The sequence below is a fragment of the Ammospiza nelsoni genome, chromosome 3 (genome assembly GCF_027579445.1).
Source record: "Ammospiza nelsoni isolate bAmmNel1 chromosome 3, bAmmNel1.pri, whole genome shotgun sequence".
Taxonomy (NCBI): Eukaryota; Metazoa; Chordata; class Aves; order Passeriformes; family Passerellidae; genus Ammospiza; species Ammospiza nelsoni.
In genome coordinates, this window is record NC_080635.1 from 5,640,049 (window position 1) to 5,656,832 (window position 16,784).

General features: G+C 47.8%; 1 protein-coding gene across 1 annotated transcript in view; it reads left to right on the plus strand.

Moving 5' to 3' along the window:
- Window positions 1-16,784, plus strand: part of SLC24A3 (solute carrier family 24 member 3) — an 83,173-nt gene that overhangs the window by 35,465 nt on the left and 30,924 nt on the right. Inside the window, exons 2-5 of the mRNA XM_059469528.1 lie at window positions 220-296; window positions 8,263-8,337; window positions 10,932-11,016; window positions 12,578-12,681. Of these exons, the coding sequence (XP_059325511.1) occupies window positions 8,272-8,337; window positions 10,932-11,016; window positions 12,578-12,681 (255 nt within the window). The 5' untranslated portion in view covers window positions 220-296; window positions 8,263-8,271. The remainder of the gene's footprint in view (window positions 1-219; window positions 297-8,262; window positions 8,338-10,931; window positions 11,017-12,577; window positions 12,682-16,784) is intronic.

Below are 16,784 nucleotides of genomic sequence, written 5' to 3' on the forward strand. Positions count from 1 at the left end.
TGGTGCTGGCCACAGCAGGAAATGGCACAGTAAAATTTGGGGAAGGAGGCGCCTGAGTTCAAGGTAAGCTGAGCCCCAGGGAGGTGAGGCAGAGCCTGTGGCAGCGGCTGCAGGGCTGGGTTGGGCGCCTCTTGCTGTGCTACTGAGCAGCTCGTGGGGTGGGTGTGAGGAGCTGATTAAACATCTGCGCTTTCTTTCCCCCCTCCCTGCTTTTTGCAGCTCTCCATGAGTTCCCCAATGACATCTTCACCAACGAGGACAGGAGACATGGAGCTGTTGTCCTGCACGTCCTCTGTGTAAGTGTTGTGACTTTGCCTTTCTTCTCCTGCTGGCACGGACAGGGCCTTGTGTGCTCAGGAGCTCTGAAGTTATTTTCTCTTCAGTGCATTTTCATCTCCTGGATGGACTGTGAAGTCAGGGATGTGATGTTTTTTGTTCTTGGGATCTTCTGATATAAAGGAGTCAATAATGGAAGGATGGTTTAAACTTGCTTCCCATTTTTATTTTTTCTGTAGACACCATCAGAATGTCAGGCCACAGTAAAAAGAAAGTTGTCTCTGAAAATGGGACAGTTTAACATCTTTAAGATGAAAACCAAATGCCAGAGAGCTAAAAGATACAGGAGTTCTGCAAGAAGTAACTCTGGGACTCTCTGAAGTTTATGGGATGGAATAATTGACATAGAAATATCCATGGCATTACATGGATTGGAAAGTTTGCTTTATCAGCTCTTTGAGTTACATCAGAGGCATTCTTAAGCAGCCAAGAAAATACCTGCTCCCAATGCACGTTTAGAAGCTTTCAACAATTTTTAGTCAAATACTTTTGACAATTTTTAGTCAGCTTAAATGAGCAGTCACCATTAGCTGTGAGAAGTGATTCATGATTTCTTTTTGAGCATAAATTAGATTGCATTGTGTATTTTAATGTGAGCCCTCTGTGTAAGGATTTTATTTTGGCTAAATAGCTGCAGAAATTTGTTGAGTAACGTTGCTATTGACCGTGCCTGGCAAGTTCAAGAATCTCAAGTTTCCATGGGAACATTGAGCTTTGAAATGTTTTGGAAACTGAGCACTGGACCCGAGCTGGATTTTATATCACCAACAAGAATACTCCTAAAAATTCATATATAAATTCAGTTGTGAATATGCCCTTAACATGTACCAAAATGGAGTCTGGAGGACTGAACTGTCTAGTTCAGAATAAAGAGAAAAATCTGTTTTTAATGAGAAGTAGAAAAGCACCCACTGTCCCAGCAGAAATGTACTCAGTTTCTTCCCTGCTAGCAAACAGCAAGGCAGCTCCCTCCATCCATTGTTCCATGGGTGCTCCATTGTTCTCTGCAGCAGTTTGGTGGACTTAGGAAAATTTACTGACCACTATTTGTCTTGTGGTCCTTGAGGTACAGGACCTGGCTGGATTCAGCCTCTCCAGTACTGAGATAGCTGGAGAAAACCTCTTGTCAAAGTAAAAAATTATACTCAGATAAACCAGAAAATGTTAGCATTTAACAGCCTGCCTCTAGTCTGGGTTGGAAGGGGTGCTCTGAACCTCCAGTTCTGTTTTTTACCTCCCAGAAATAGTTACCAAATGTGTGATGAAATCAGAGCAGAAGCAGAAATGCACTTTTTTAGGGGAAGGAGGATACAGACACAGAGTTTTTTTGCCTCTACTGAGGTTTCTTTCTTGGGTTTGAGGAAACTGGACTGTAAAAGGAGCTCTGTAATGGTGGGGAGAACAATGCAGTGGTGATTAGAGGTCATCACCATGCTTCTCATGTTAGTGACCTCCCCTTAAATAGTTTCTGTTCATTGCAGTAAAAATGTTGTTCTCTGCCCCTTTGCCTGTGCTTTCATGTTTAATTCTGAAGGACATCAAGGCAAAGCTGGTTTTCCAGAACCCAGAGGAATGGGACAAAAGCTATCACAGAGACCTTGGGAAGAGCAGGAGGCTTCCCAGGGCATCCTCTCCCTATTGTTTAATAAAAAGGGAAAAAAGACCCCAGCAAATCTTTACAGTGGGGCTGTGTGAATTACTAAACATGATCTGATACTTCACAAAAATGAAAGTTAATCCCTAAACACTTGAAAAATGTGGGAAAAATGGGCAGGTCAGCAATAGTTTTAGGTCTGAACTGAAAATACTTTGGTTTGAAGGAGAAGTGGGCCACTGAGGGCATATTACAGGTTAGAGTTATGATGTTTAATTTCTTCTGGATACTTTTTCAGAGGTCAGCAGCTGACTGCTTCACTGCCATTCATCATTTCCATGAGCTGCTGAGTAACTCCCCACTAAGTCACTGGTTTGGGATGTTCACTTTGGAGGGGCCAGGGTCTGGATTTTAAGTCTGGTGCTGTTCCTACAACCTGGGAGCTCCCCAGCACCCAGGGGCTTCTTTTTGCAATCTTAACATCACTGTTTGTAGAATCATAGAGTAGGTTGGATTGGAGGGAACCTTACACATTATCCAGTTCCAGCACCCTGCTATGGCTTGGGACAACTTCCACTATCCCAGGTTACTCCAAGCTTTGTGCAGCCTGGCCTTGGACACTTGCAGGGACCCAGGGGTAGCCACAGCTTCTCTGGGCACCCTGTGCCAGGGCCTCAGCACCCTCACAGGGAAGAATTCCTTCCCAACACCCAATCCACCCTGCCCCCTGTCAACATGAAGCCATTCCCCCTTGTCCTGTCACTCCAAGCCCGTATCAAAGTTCCTCTCCAGCTCTCCTGCAGTCCCTTTGGGTGCTGGAAGGCTGTGTAGGTGCTCTCTTAGCCTTTTACTGGGTTTCATTTTGTTCCTGATGTCCCCCTGCAGATCCTCAGCCCTGCCATGCTCAGGGGCACTGGCACCAGTTACCCCCTCCAGACAGGAGGGAAATGGCTTTGCCTTGAAATTCCCAAGGGGAATTTGAGAGAGAATGGGGGGTTTGGGTCTCTGCATTACCCTGGTGTTTTGACAGCACAGTGTTGCTTCCTCCTTTCCCAGCCTCCTCCAGCAGGTCTGGAGTGCAGAGTCAGGATATTTTGTCTTGCCAGCGTGAGGAGCCTGTGCATGGTCAGAGCTGAGCCTGTCCCTGGGCAGAGCAGGGTGGAGGAGCAGTGTGTGTGCTCAGCCATCCATCCCTCCTGCTCCTGCCTTGCCACTGCCTCCTGTAGCCATGGGAACAGGCTCTGACAGCCCCTGCCTCCCTCCTGCCAGGAGCTGGGGAATGTAGGTCGCCCTGGACGGGTCCTGTCTCTGTTTCTGCATCGGGTCAGTAGCCAGACACATCTCATTCCTGCAGCACAGGGCTGTCTCCTTAGGGGGTGCATTTCTCCAGTGCCCTGGCCGTCTGTGGGAGCACTGCTGAGCACATCGTGGTACACCAACCACTGGGCACATCATGGTACACAAACTGCTGGGCACATCATGGTACACAAACTGCTGGGCACATCATAGTACACAAACTGCTGGGCACATCGTGGTACACCAACCACTGGGCACATCGTGGTACACAAACTGCTGGGCACATCATAGTACACAAACTGCTGGGCACATCGTGGTACGCATGCTGGGCACATCATGGTACACAAACTGCTGGGCACATCGTGGTACACAAACTGCTGGGCACATCATGGTACACAAACTGCTGGGCACATCATGGTACACCAACCACTGGGCACATCATGGTACACCAACTGCTGGGCACATCATGGTACACCAACTGCTGGGCACATCGTGGTACACAAACTGCTGGGCACATCGTGGTACACAAACTGCTGGGCACATCATAGTACACAAACTGCTGGGCACATCGTGGTACACCAACTGCTGGGCACATCATGGTACGCATGCTGGGCACATCATGGTACACAAACTGCTGGGCACATCATGGTACACAAACTGCTGGGCACATCGTGGTACACCAACTGCTGGGCACATCGTGGTACACCAACTGCTGGGCACATCGTGGTACACATGCTGGGCACATCGTGGTACACAAACTGCTGGACAGAGTCAACCCAGGCTCTGTGGCTTCCTGCTTTGGTTGGGGTTTTTCATTTCCCTCCAGCAATGGAGTTTTAGGTGGGTTTGTCTCGGAATCTCTGCTGCTCAGAGTGACCCCAAGATGTCTTAGAAAGTCTCTTTTCCCAGCCCGGTGCTTGAAGAAGGAGTCAGAACTCTTCTGTTCTCATTCTCAAGGTTGTTAATAGTTTCTTATCTATAAAATTCTTTCTCCTGGCATGCCAAGGTCCACTCAGCAGGACAGACAGAGACACTCTGGCCACCCCTGGGGCGGTGTTACCTTTTAATACTAAAAACTACATGTGCATTATTTACAATAACTTCCCAATACCTATCACCTATGTTAGACAGTGAGCTTCTACTCTAAACCAATCTAAAAATGCCAACATCACCCAGAAGATGGAGGCTAGGAAGAAGAAAAAAGAAGGAAAGGGCACGCCCAAATTCCTCCATTTTTGGGACCCTGAGCCCCCATTCTAAAAACCCCAAAAAATTTCTATTTTTCACCTGGTGACAAACTAACTATTATTCTAATTAAACCCTTTTAACTTGTAATTCTTCCTATAAGGGTTGGTAATTGTTTTTTCCAAGGGCTGAATCAAAGGCCCAGAGGTCTTGGGCTCTGTGTGAAGGTGTCTGAGCCCCCCAGAGCCGCCAGAGGAATTTCCTGGGGTCCCACAGGTTTGTGATGCAGTCAGAGCTGAGAAAAGCCCTGTGCTTGGCTAAGGTAGTTTCAGGGGTGGCCCCTTGCTAGTCTTGCCCCCCCAGGGCAGCGTCTGTGGGGCAGCAGCAGACACCCCACCCCTGCTTTGCTGCCAGCAGCAACCTCAGCCTTTCACAGCCCCCTGGGAAGGAGGCAGGGCTGCAGGGATTGCTGCTTCCACAGCATTCTGCTCTCTTGTGAAAAGCTTCCTTCACTCAGTGAAGCGAGGTTGAGTGTGAAGACTGTCATGGGAAGCTCAAAGGGCTGCTGGACAAACATGAAGAATGACCATTTCTGTGCTGTGCAGTGGAGCAGGTATTTTGAGTAAGAAACTTAATCACCTTTGATGCAGAGATTGCATCTCTGTTAGAATTGTCATTTTAACATCAGTCCTAATGTGGTACTTAATCTGGCATTTATAATCCTTTTATGCAGACCCATTGCATTTTCCTAATTTTTTAATGTCCCTTTTGATGGGGAGGAGGAGTGAGTGTGTTTTTTAAAGTGTATTGCCTCCCATATCATCACTTAGAACTGAATGAAACTGGGGCTGAGCCTTATTTTGTGTGTTGAGTCCTCCATGTTGTACACTGCTGCCATTGCACAGGCCATATTCTGTGTCCCCCAACCAATTCCTTAATTCCCAGTGGCACTTCCAGGTGGAACACCCTTCAGTCTGTGCTGCCCTGCTCCTTTCCAGAGCTGCTGCTCCCGCGGTGCCCATGAAGACAGGGGGCCATGTGCTGAAGGAAAAATCCATGTGATTCCTTAGTGAAATATCAGGATGACTGACTTGAAATCTCAAGATGTGCTGTTGGCCCTCTCCTCACGGGACATGCCATGCAGACTGGCCTCCTTGATGCTCCTGCCTGTCCTCCCTCTTGCATAGAAAAGCCCCCTCCTGCTTGTGTTCCTGCTGGCCCAAACTCTTAATATTGCTGTGTTGTGTTTGTTTAAGAAGCAAACAAACAAGCCCCACCAAAAAGCCCGAAGAACTTCCAAGGAAGTCACAGTTGCTCTCCTCATGTGTTCGCTGACTGTGGGCAGCTTCCAGTGATTTACTCTGTGGACAAGGCTGGGGTTTAGCCAGATACTCCTTCAATTCTGACACTTCGCACTTTATTGCACCCACTTGAATGAACTTAGGGAAGACTCAGAGCCAAAGCCAGCTTTGTGACAGCAGTGAGGTCATTAAAGGGAATGCTGGAGTGTGCAGGTGCCGTGGGCTCAGCCTGGTCAGTGCACTCCGTCCTGAGGAGTGCAGTGGGTTTGCTTTAGTGCTTCCAGCTCCTGCAGCAGGGATACAGTCCCCACTCCTGGGGGGAATGAGCAAGAGCCTGGAGGAGCAGTTCCTTCACATTTATTTTTCTGTTCCTTACTCATTTCTGTGCCCTTTTTGCCTTTTGTCTTGTACCTGATCCTACTAATGAGAAAGCATGGGCAGACAAAAGCAAATTCCCTTGTCACCCTTGAAGGTGGTTGCTGTGCCCTCTCAAAACCTGGACACCATGAGACTCCACTTTGATGCTGGGATGCTTTGGCAGTCTTGAGTGCACTGGAAGCGACACAGTCCCTCCCCTGGCATCATTTGAATGTGCATCTAAAATTCCAGAGTAGGAATTGTCTAAACTGAAGAACTGGTGGCCCTGGTGCCTCTGTGAGCCCTGTGGAGCGTGGCATCATCTGTGGACCCCTACAGTGCAATGCAGTGCATGTGTGGGGGCATCTGGGGTGAGCTGCCTGGGCTCTGGGGCATGGGATGCTGTGGTGGCTGCCTCCCCTTCGCCCCCATTCCCTTGCCTGCCTCAGGGAGGTGCAGGAAGCCCGGCAGCCATGTGGAGCCCTGTGCTCCGTGGGTGTGGATCGTGTCAAATGGAGAGCACATGCTCACTTTACAGGAATGATGCTGCTGCACAGATTAGCCTTCTTGAGAGGCATTACTGTGTGTTGGGGCAGGGCACTGAGGGCATGACTCACTGCAGATTATTATGATTAGCAGATCAAAAATCTAAGCTGAAGTTAGGCACCCTTTATCTGTTATGTTTCAATGGAATTTGGCCACATCACTCTCTGGAGCCCTTTCTGATCCTTGTTCCTATCTTCCTTTATCTCTGTTGATACAGTTGGTATTGTGTCAGCAGCTGGTGCTCCCTTTGCAGGATCAGGTTCTTTGCTGCACCCAACAGAGTTGGAGACCTGGAATTTTGCTTACTCTTGTGGTTCCTGGGGCTGTTTTGCAGTGTAAGATTTTCTAAAAGCCTAAGTTACACTTACTCACGTTTATGACAAGTGACAAAGAAGCACAGAAACTATCCAAGTGACATTCCAGCACCTCTTGTGTCAAGATAGTGTCAAAATCATTTGTTGTAATTAAATTCCCATCTCTAATCCTGAAAAAAATACACTTGAATTATTTTTGAGCTTGAAAAGTTTTCATGGCTGAGATGTACAGTAATTATTGATTTTTTTTGCAGCAAACTTTTAACTCTGGCAAAGTAGAATCTGTGTTTTTGATGGGGGTGGGGGATTTAAACCTGTTCCTGGAAAATCAAAACAAGAACAAAAAAACTGCAGGCCATTTTTATTTCTGCTTTCCCTCCAGAGAAAAGTACTCTGGTCTCCTCACATTGCCTGAGCTTCTGCAGGACTTCATCAACAAGCAAAGCTAGAGGATCTGTGGGTGATGTGCTTGGAACTGTGGTTCCTTAGGATTAATACACTGTTTTTCTACAAATATTGGCCACTTCTCTCAGCTGTAGTCAGTCACTGGAGCTGCACTGCTTGTGGAAGTAACTCTGGAGCGAGCTCCTTCCCTGTGGGTAGGATGGGCCAGGTTGCCCTGCAGGGCTTTGCTGTGTGCATGTGAGCCACACTGTTTGCCTCTTGGGGCAGAGATCAGGCCCCAGAACATTCTGTTGATTAGTACAGAAACCCAGATTAAATGTTTCTTGCATGACATTAAAGAACTGATTGGCCCAGTGTCTTTTCGAGTCCTGTGTTCCCCCTTGGTTATATTTTTTCCTATGTGAAGTTCAGCAAGATTTACTGCTGGGACCTAGGTGACATGGCAGGGCACTTCAGTCCAGAAAAAAAGCTTCTTTTCCAGAACACTAGATTTCAAAAATTACTCCTCCAGGGTTTAGATTTTTACAGAACACAGTGATAGAAAAGCCTTGCACTGCCCAACAGGGAAAAAAAGGAAGGCGAAAGTACTTCAGTGTGGCTTAGTAATGTCCAGAGTAAAAAAGAAGGAAAGCAAAAATATTTCAATGTGGATTAGCAATGTCCAGAGAATTTTAAAAAAGGCAAAAAAAAGATCAGCCTTTATGGTGAAGATAAAATGTTGGCAGCTTTTGATAGTTTATAAGAACTTTCGGGTAAATACTCCACGATCTTTCAGTTACATCCCGGACAGCTCTATGAATTCTTCTTGCAAGAGCATTTTATTTTCTTGCAAAGTCTGTACCAAATGAAACCTGGGATGGGTTGGGCTGCTGCCATTCAGTTGTGTGTGACAGTCTCCAGACTCAGCCCTCTCTCTCCTCCCTTGCAGGCTGTGTACATGTTCTACGCCTTGGCAATTGTCTGCGATGACTTCTTCGTCCCTTCGCTGGAGAAGATCTGTGAAGTGAGTGTTAGATGTTCCTTCCTCTTGTGCTGCTTTCACAGCACTTCTGGAGAGCCTTGGGCTGTGGTGATGGTGTATTTATTTGCTGTTGTCCTGCAGTGCTGCCTATGCTGCTTGTCTTGTTGCTCAACATGACGTGTGTGTGCGTTGACTCAGCTCTGTGTTCTTCCTCGCAGGACAGGCTCTCCAGGTGCTCCAGGCATTCCCACTGGGGTGGTTCTGCTGCCTCATGTTTTTGTGTCTTTGCAGATGTCTCTGCAGAAATACCAGGCCTTTGCCTTAGCTGACAGAAATTAAAACCTCTGGTGATTTATCCTGGTAGAAACCATGGATCTCGTACCCTGCCCTCACAGTCATGATTGTCAGACCTTGTGTTGTGTGGGTGTGAGTTGTAAAGCAGCAGGGACAGCTAGGTCAGCTGTAAAGAAGCTTGTGAATGCTTCCAGCAATTACAAGGGACTCTGTTTCTCTTTGGTAAGGTCAGGATGCCTAAATTTTAGAAGACAAGGAGAACATTTTTGCCTAAATCAGCTTGGACAGCCACAGAGCAAGCACAGACCATGTGCCCAAAATTACTGCGAGCCATATCTGCTGTCAGTTCCAGCAGTGAAATCTCTGTGAGAGGAGAATATGGCTGGTTTTGGCAGCGAGAGATCTGTGCCATTTGTAGAAGACACCTGTCCATGTGCCTGGGAACAAGTGTCACCCGTCAAGGCGTGGGCTGTGCTGGCCCTGGGAGAGGTGTGGGAGCTGACAGGGCAAATAATTTGTGCTGACAGCACTGATGGAGGCTGTCTCCAAATTAATCTGATAGTTAAAGTTCAGCACTCTGCTGTGTGGGCCTTTTTTGCATCATCAAAGAAAAAAGCCCCCAGCAAATTCCACTTTTGATGCTTAAGTATAGAGGTAACTGAAGGGTAACAACATAAGGCAGGAGCTTCTGTCCTGCAGAGTTGCTGCACCCTCTGGGCCTGAATCTGGGGAACCCCATTGCAAGGTTCAGGAGAGGGAGCACTGGTGTGGGAATGGGGATAGGAGATGCTGGGGGATGTGGACACACTGAGTTCTTTGACTTCCCCTCTCCCAGGCAAGTGAACCTGACTGGTAACTGTGGCTCTAGAAGCTGGCTCAGGTGTCTGTGGATGAACAAAACCTGAGCTGAGTGAGCAGTGTCCAGGAGAGGCTTGTATTTTGGGGTGCTGTCAGTATGCCCAAGGGCAAACCACCCTGCCATGATGTCAGCACAGCTGTCTGGTGGCTGTGCCCCCTTTGCTGGTGGCTTTGCTCTCAGGAGGCACCACCATGAGTTCCAGCAGCTATTGTAGGATGGATGTCTCCATAGTTTCACAGAGCATCCTGCAGAAGAACCTGGCCTTTGAGGATCTGCCTCTGGTCCTGTGAACTTCTTTCACGATAGTTTTAATCCTGTTTAAAATAGTTTCCCATAAATCTGTACTTTATCAGGTTCCACAAGCTTTATAGCACTCCAGCAGTGCTGTGGTCTTCTGCTTCAAGGGCGCTCCTGGTGAGGGCACATCCTGTCCTTTTCCCTTGTCCCCATAATTTATGTACAAAGGGTTGTTACCTCTGTGTGGGCAGTGGATAGAGTTACCCTCCCTCAGGGGTGAGGAATACCCATTGTGGAATCTTCAGAAAAGGCTGCTGTGATGATTTCTGTTCTTGTCTCTGTGCAAAGGTACTCAGGCAAGGAGGAAACAGCAAAGGAGCCCTGCAGTGTGCAGGGGAATGGGAACAGAGGCAGGTTTGCTGTGTCCTGCCAGGCTGGGGGGCAAGCCAGCTCTGCCAGGGACACTTCCCACCACCCTGAGCTGCCTTCCTCATGCTCCTGGCTGCCTTTCCTGTGCTCCCGCAGTGGCAGCTGCTGCCTTGGTGTAGTAACAGCTCAGGGTGGTTGTTGCTCCTCTTCAGTGCCTTGTGGCATCTGCTGAGCAGATGCAGATGGGTGTTGGCTCAATGGGAGCCGGTGCAGATGGAACAGTGGGAGTGCAAACACAGAGGGTGTAATTAACCAAGGAAATCTTTGGAAGCAGCATATGCTGATGAAGTTTTTGTAGAACAGTGGGTCCTTTCCCTTCCAGAAACCCCAGGTTTTAGACAGTCCCTGGGTACTGCTGAGGGACAGGTACAGGAGGTCAGTGATGTAGTCCAGGAGAAAGGGGGTAAGGAGAGGGTAAAGCAAGGCATAACTTGTGCCAGGGAAGGTGGCTGGAGGTGAATGAAGCCTGAGCCCTGTCCCTGCCCTTTACAGGTGAACGTGGGAAAGATGAGGTGTGTGGTGCTGGGGTTGTGGAGCACACAAACCCATGAGTGGTGAACCTGCCTTCCCTGTTGGCTGCAATGGTGACCTTTCCCTCCTCTCTAAAAGTGTCTCTGGCATAACCTGCCCTCTCTGCCAGGTGATGCTCACTTCAGTAGCCAGTGCCTGTGGTGGCTTTCCCCCTATACTTAACCTTTGTTTACACAAAACTTTACAGGTACCCACTCTCAGCAGGCAGGTTAACGTTGGGACTGGAATTCCTTCAGCTGCTCAGTGTGGGATTCCTCAGCTAATCAGTGACTGTGTTTCTCTGCAGCGCTTGCATCTCAGTGAAGATGTGGCTGGGGCAACTTTCATGGCAGCAGGAAGCTCTGCTCCTGAGCTCTTCACATCTGTCATAGGTAAGGAGCCTGCTGCTGCTTCCCTAAACCTTCCAGTTTCCCTGGCTGTTTTCAGGGCTGAAATGGCATTGCTTTGTGCCTGCAAGGTTTGTTGTAACACTGGGCACACATGGCACTGACTGTGGGGAGTCCTTGCCACAGTCAAGGTGAACTGACTCTGGGGGTACTGTTGTCTTGACCCTGCCAAGCCAGGACAAATGGGCATTTTACCATACCTGCCCATTAGCCAGGTTTCACCTACATTATCCTCTCCTGTCCACTTTCCTGCCTCATCTGCCACCCTGCTCCAGGGCCCTGTGGGAAAGGATTTCCCCCAGATTTCCCTCTCTGGTACCCTGGCACACTGTTCATGTCCTCAGTGGCAGGTTCTCTGCCATCACCTCCCCTCTGGTTAGTCTTCCAACACTGCTTTTCCCTGGAAAAGCCAGAGTGGGGAGGAGAAGAGGATTTGAAATGCTTTCTTACAGCAACAGCTTGTCACAACAGAGCATCACATTTCCAAAGCAGCTCTCTGCTTATGGGAGGTGTGATGAAGGGATTCAACTATCCTTAAGTTGCAAAACCTGGGAAACTCTCAGAGAGGGACTGCAGGCAGTGCTAGAGAGTGATGTTCTACCCAACCACATCAAGAGGGTGAAGTGTTCCTGCTGTGAAGCTATGTGCTCTGCAGAGGTCTGATTGCACAAGCAAAGCCTTATCATTTGGGAACTTAAATTGCACCAAGTTGGGATTGTCCTTTGGTTAAGGGTAGTGCAGCACCAGGGTGAAAATAGAACCAGATTCCTTCAGGTGACTTAGAGAAGCCCTGATGGTCACCAGGAACATTTTCCTGCTGTGGTGTAACCTGCCAGGTGCCCTGTGCCACTTGGCAGGTGAGGGCTTCTGTGTTTCTGAGAAAAGGATGAAGTTGGAGAAAATATGTGAACTGGTGTTGGAACCTTAAAAGCAAGAGGTGAATTTAAACAGACTGACAGCTAGCAGGAGATGGAGTGTTATTTTTAGGCTGCCTTCCTAAGGAAAGGATTTTGTGCAGCACAGTGATGCATGTGTCTGTCAGTTCATCTCCCTCACCATTAACCTCATTGGCCAATTTTAACCAAATTTGACAGAAGAGCTCTGAAAAAAGCTTGTGGCATAGCCCCGTAACTCATCCCGAGAGGCTTGTGAGTAGCTGTGGCCAGACAGCTCTGAGTCATCTCCAGCTTCTACTGAAGCTTCATCCCACTGAAGCCAGTTGGGATGGGGATATGGGAAGGAGCAAAGTACTGCTCAGGGAATATCTTAGGGGAGACAGCTTCCTGTGGATTTGTGTCCCATCAGCTGCTACCATGAGCTTGCAGTGTTTGTGGTGTGTATTGCCATAATGTTGGGTCACAATAGCAGGAAGTTCATAACTTGGATGTACTTGGTTTCCATCACACAATCCATTCAAGTCCCCTCAGAAAGCAACTCTCTGCAGTTTGCCTTTAGAGTCATTAATAGGGTATGAGGTCTGCAATTTTATGTGTAGAAAAGTCAGCTCTTTCCCATTTACACAGCTTCTCTTGAACTTGTGTTTCAGGTGTTTTCATCACAAAAGGAGACGTGGGCGTTGGAACCATCGTGGGCTCGGCTGTGTTCAACATCCTCTGTATTATTGGTGTGTGTGGGCTTTTTGCAGGACAGGTAAGAGCATTTAATGATTCCTTACAGTTCTTGCTTCACCCTGTGCCTTGGCTGTACTGCAAAATCAGATGCCAGGTTCACCACCTTGCCACAAATTTCTCTGGTTTTGCTGTTTTTAAACGTACCCTATGCTGTTCCTCCTGCGTTTTGGAAATGAAAAACAGCAGCAGCAAAGGTCAGCTCAGGCATTTTGAGCTGCCCAAGGTGTGTGGGTGGGCAGAGGAATAAATGTTGGTTGTTTGCTCCTCGTGTAGTTTGTGACTGCTCTCCAGCGTGTCAAACCACTGCTGACAACACAAGCTATTCATCTGAAATTAAAGCAATTAAGCTGTGAGATCTGAGCTGCTGTCTGAATTGCAGACATGATTGACTGTATAATTAAATACCTGAATCTGCATTTACCTTCACACTTGCCAACATGCCAAGTGTTTTTACAATCTCATAAATGTTCTCTGGCGTGTTACTGTGCAGACTTATTTGTAAAGAGGAGAAGCAGAGTCATGTTACCAGCACAGGGCAATGGAAGAAGAAGTGAGAAGACCTTGGTCAGTGTGGGAAAGCATGCAGAGAGATGGGGTTTTCCTTATGATCCAGTTCTGTTTTCCTTATGATTCAGTTCTGTTTTCATTAGCAGGGAAGTTCTGCAGGCTGAAGGTGAACATTTTCAGTGTGAGGAGGCCTCAGGATAAGGTCACAGCAGTACTTTTTAACCACCCACGTGCCCTGATTTGCATGCAGCATGCAGCTGGCAGCTACTGATGCTCGGTGTGTCAGTGGTTCTGCTGTAACTCTTACTGTGAAAACCCAGTTAATTGAGGTAAATTTTTAATGACCAAAGCCTTCCCAGGGCATGAGGCTCTGCTCCCCAGAGGTGTTCTCCTGTCATCAACAGGACTTCCTTCTCAGGCTGCTTTTTTCATGCAAATGAAGGTGATTAACTGTCTAGCAGTTAATGATGGCAGAGGAGCCAATTTTGATTTTTATTCTCCACAATATTGATTGCATGCCTCAAACCTGCTAAAAATTGGCTACAAATCACAGCTTTGGAAAAGACCTGCTGGAGTTTGGGGCTTGACAGAGAATGTCAGAATGTCAGAGGCCTTTTGCAGGTGGGAGATTGTTGTTTCAGAAGGATGAATCACAGCCAAAATGCTGTTGTAAAACATCTTCAGCCGTGGTAGCTTTCAGAAGTTCAAGTCATCCTAAGCATAGTCTGTGAGTTTCTTTCAAGCCAAGCGTTGAGATTTTGACTGCTTTGCCCCATCTTTGTTTTCCTTGGGACTCTGCTGATGATTTGTGTGTGGTTTTGTCAAGTCACATAACCTCCCTTTGCTGCAATCCAACCCTCAGAGGGTGGGTGAGCACTGGAATGATTGACGTCACCGTGTGGAACTGTGATTTTAGTGAGCAAATAAGAAATGTCAGTGTCAATAATTGCAATGTTTTAGATAAAACTCTGGATCAATTCATGCTTTTCATTGTTTCCCAGCCTTTCACCAAAAAGTCATTCCCTCTTAGTGGTGTGATTCATGATTTGCTTTGTGTTAGTGTGAGTAGGAGTTTGGTTTTATTGTCAACAATGTCTCTACAGAGGCACTAACATAGGTGGTAAATGTGGTTGTTGGTGAGATTTCTGTTCTGCTGGGGACCTGGATCTCAGTAGTGAGTTGCCAGGTGAGTCTGGGGTTGGTCAAAGCTGCTTGCTGTGCTCCAGGATTTTTTTTCTTTGAGCTCAGACCTGTGGATTGAGCAGCTGGAGCCCTCGGAATTTGAGATGTATTGCCCCTGGACTGGGAATCCCAGAGGTCAGACCTGCAGGGGCCTTCTGCTGCATTTCTGTTTTTATTTTATTTTCGACTAGTAAACAGTTGAATTGTAAAATACTGTCCAGCCTTCTCCAGGATATGTTTTATTTTTTTAAATTAGGTTGTAGTTTGTATGTGCTGTGTTGGATGTATTCTTCTTCGGCCTAAGAAAAGACTGGGTTTGGTTATGTGCACCATGTTTAGAAAAAGAAACAAGTGCACATCCCCAAAAAGCTGGCATGCATTTGCTTGAGCCCCAGCCCTAATTGTTTATTCTTCCAAGCCTTTACTGGCTGTATGCACACACTTTTCAGGATAAATCAGAATAAGCATCCTACTGCTGGAACGGGAGAAGGGAAGCGTGCCCACGCCTCTGCACACCTAAAAAAGGCATTGAAAGAGCGTTGTGAAGGCTGAAAGTCAAACACTGCAAAGTTAGAAAATAGCAGTGTGAGGGTTCCCTGTGCACCCTTAATTTGCCCCCCCAGTGTGTGTGCATTATTATCCAGGCTTTAATTACAGAGTCTCTTGCCGGGATCTCCACGGGCTCCCTGCCTCCCTCTGCACACACAATGGACTTTGCTCACTTAATGAGCAGATATTCAGGATTTTGTTTTCTCTTATTGTTCGCTCTGTGCCCTTCTGCCTTATTTACCAGGCTCTATTCAAGCCCTGTTCCAGAGGCAGAATTATTAATTTCCTCTTGAACTTCTGCCGATCTCGGCGCTATTGTATCTGGGCAGTTGATGAGCAGTTAATTTATCTTCCCCAAACCTCTGTGAGATGAAGGGATGCTTTAAAGATGGGGAAACAAAGCACAGAAAGATTAAATAAAAAAGAATAACTTGTCTTTTTAGGGGCCAATTAGAGCTGGCACAGGCCTGCTCTTTCCCGTGGTGCATAGGATTCTGTGGCATGCTCGTGGGTCCTGGTGCTGCTCCTGCTGCTCCACGGGGCTTCCCTTGCTGGAAAACCATGGTTTGAGTGGCCATGTCAGTCTGCACACAGCCTAGCTCTCCTTGGGAGCACTCAGCTCCTTGAGCCATATGAGCCCCTCTTCTTCTCCTCATTCCCACTTCCTTCCACAGAGCACACACAGAATGCCTCTGTCCTGGGCCCTCATCCCCAGGGCTGTTCTTGTCTGGAACTAAGCAATGACTTAACTACATCTCCTAACATTTAGTGGTTGCTCTTGCCAGTGTGGTGGTGATGGTGTTCCTTCTCAGTCCAGCTCTTGAGCCTGAGAGTAAAGCTTTCACCAGATTCCTGCCTTGGGTCATGCATCCGCCCATAGCAGCTTTCTTCCAGTGGTTTTGATCCCTTCTGCTCTCCCCACTCCTCTGCTCTATGTCTCCTTCTCCTGGCTGATGTTAGCCATGCCAGGCAGGCAACTGCTGGATGTCTGGAGTCTGCTCTGCAGCCAGGGAAATTGTATTTTCCACTGTTTTCATCTCCTCCTGAGATTTTGGATCGGAGGAATTAAAAAAATGACAGTGGATGCAGGCTGCCCATGTGTTTGATGGCCAGACAACGCCATCCCCTAAAGGCTGGGTTTTCTAAACTAGCATCCACACTCTGAAAATCAGAGCTTTCAACTATAGCTTAATCTGGGCCTCTCCAGAAGCAGAACTTCATGTCTGGTGTGTGTTGAGATGTTTGATCAAGGCATGTTTGGAGAGAGAGCTCAAGTTTTCCCTGTGGATAGTGAATGCTGCCCATGTGCCTGTGGCAGTGAGCCTTAGAAGCTCCTCCTGCTTTCTTCTTGCAGCCTGTTGAAATACTCTGCATAGCACTCACACCCAGAGGAGGATTTCTCTTATTTCATCCAGGCAGTAGATGCAACTTCTAAGCTGTAGATGATTTCAGGGTATGGAAATAAGTTAGGAGCTGTTCTCATTCCCCACTTGCCTGTGCAGTGCAGGCTGGATGTGTCTGCAGCTGTTTCCTCCTATGTCCCCACACCTTGGACACCAGCACTTCTCCTTGCAGGTAGACAACTGCTAAGGCACATAACCCAGCTGTTGTTTTTCAGCTGCTGTGTCTGCTTTGCTTCCTTCTGGCAAAGGGGGAGCGAGGAGGTCGGGGAACACGGAGGGAGAGTGAAATGGCAGCAGATGCAGCCCTTCAGTCAGTAGTCCAGCAGCATTCACGGGGACACAGGCTGGATAGCGGCGAGGAGGCTGCTGTCTGCCTTGTGATGGATTGCATCGGGCTTTTTCCATGCTTGCAAGCCAGCTGTGTATGGGGAGCTTGACCTTAGCCTGGGGTCCCCTCCAGGCCTTGGTTGAGCTGTGCTGT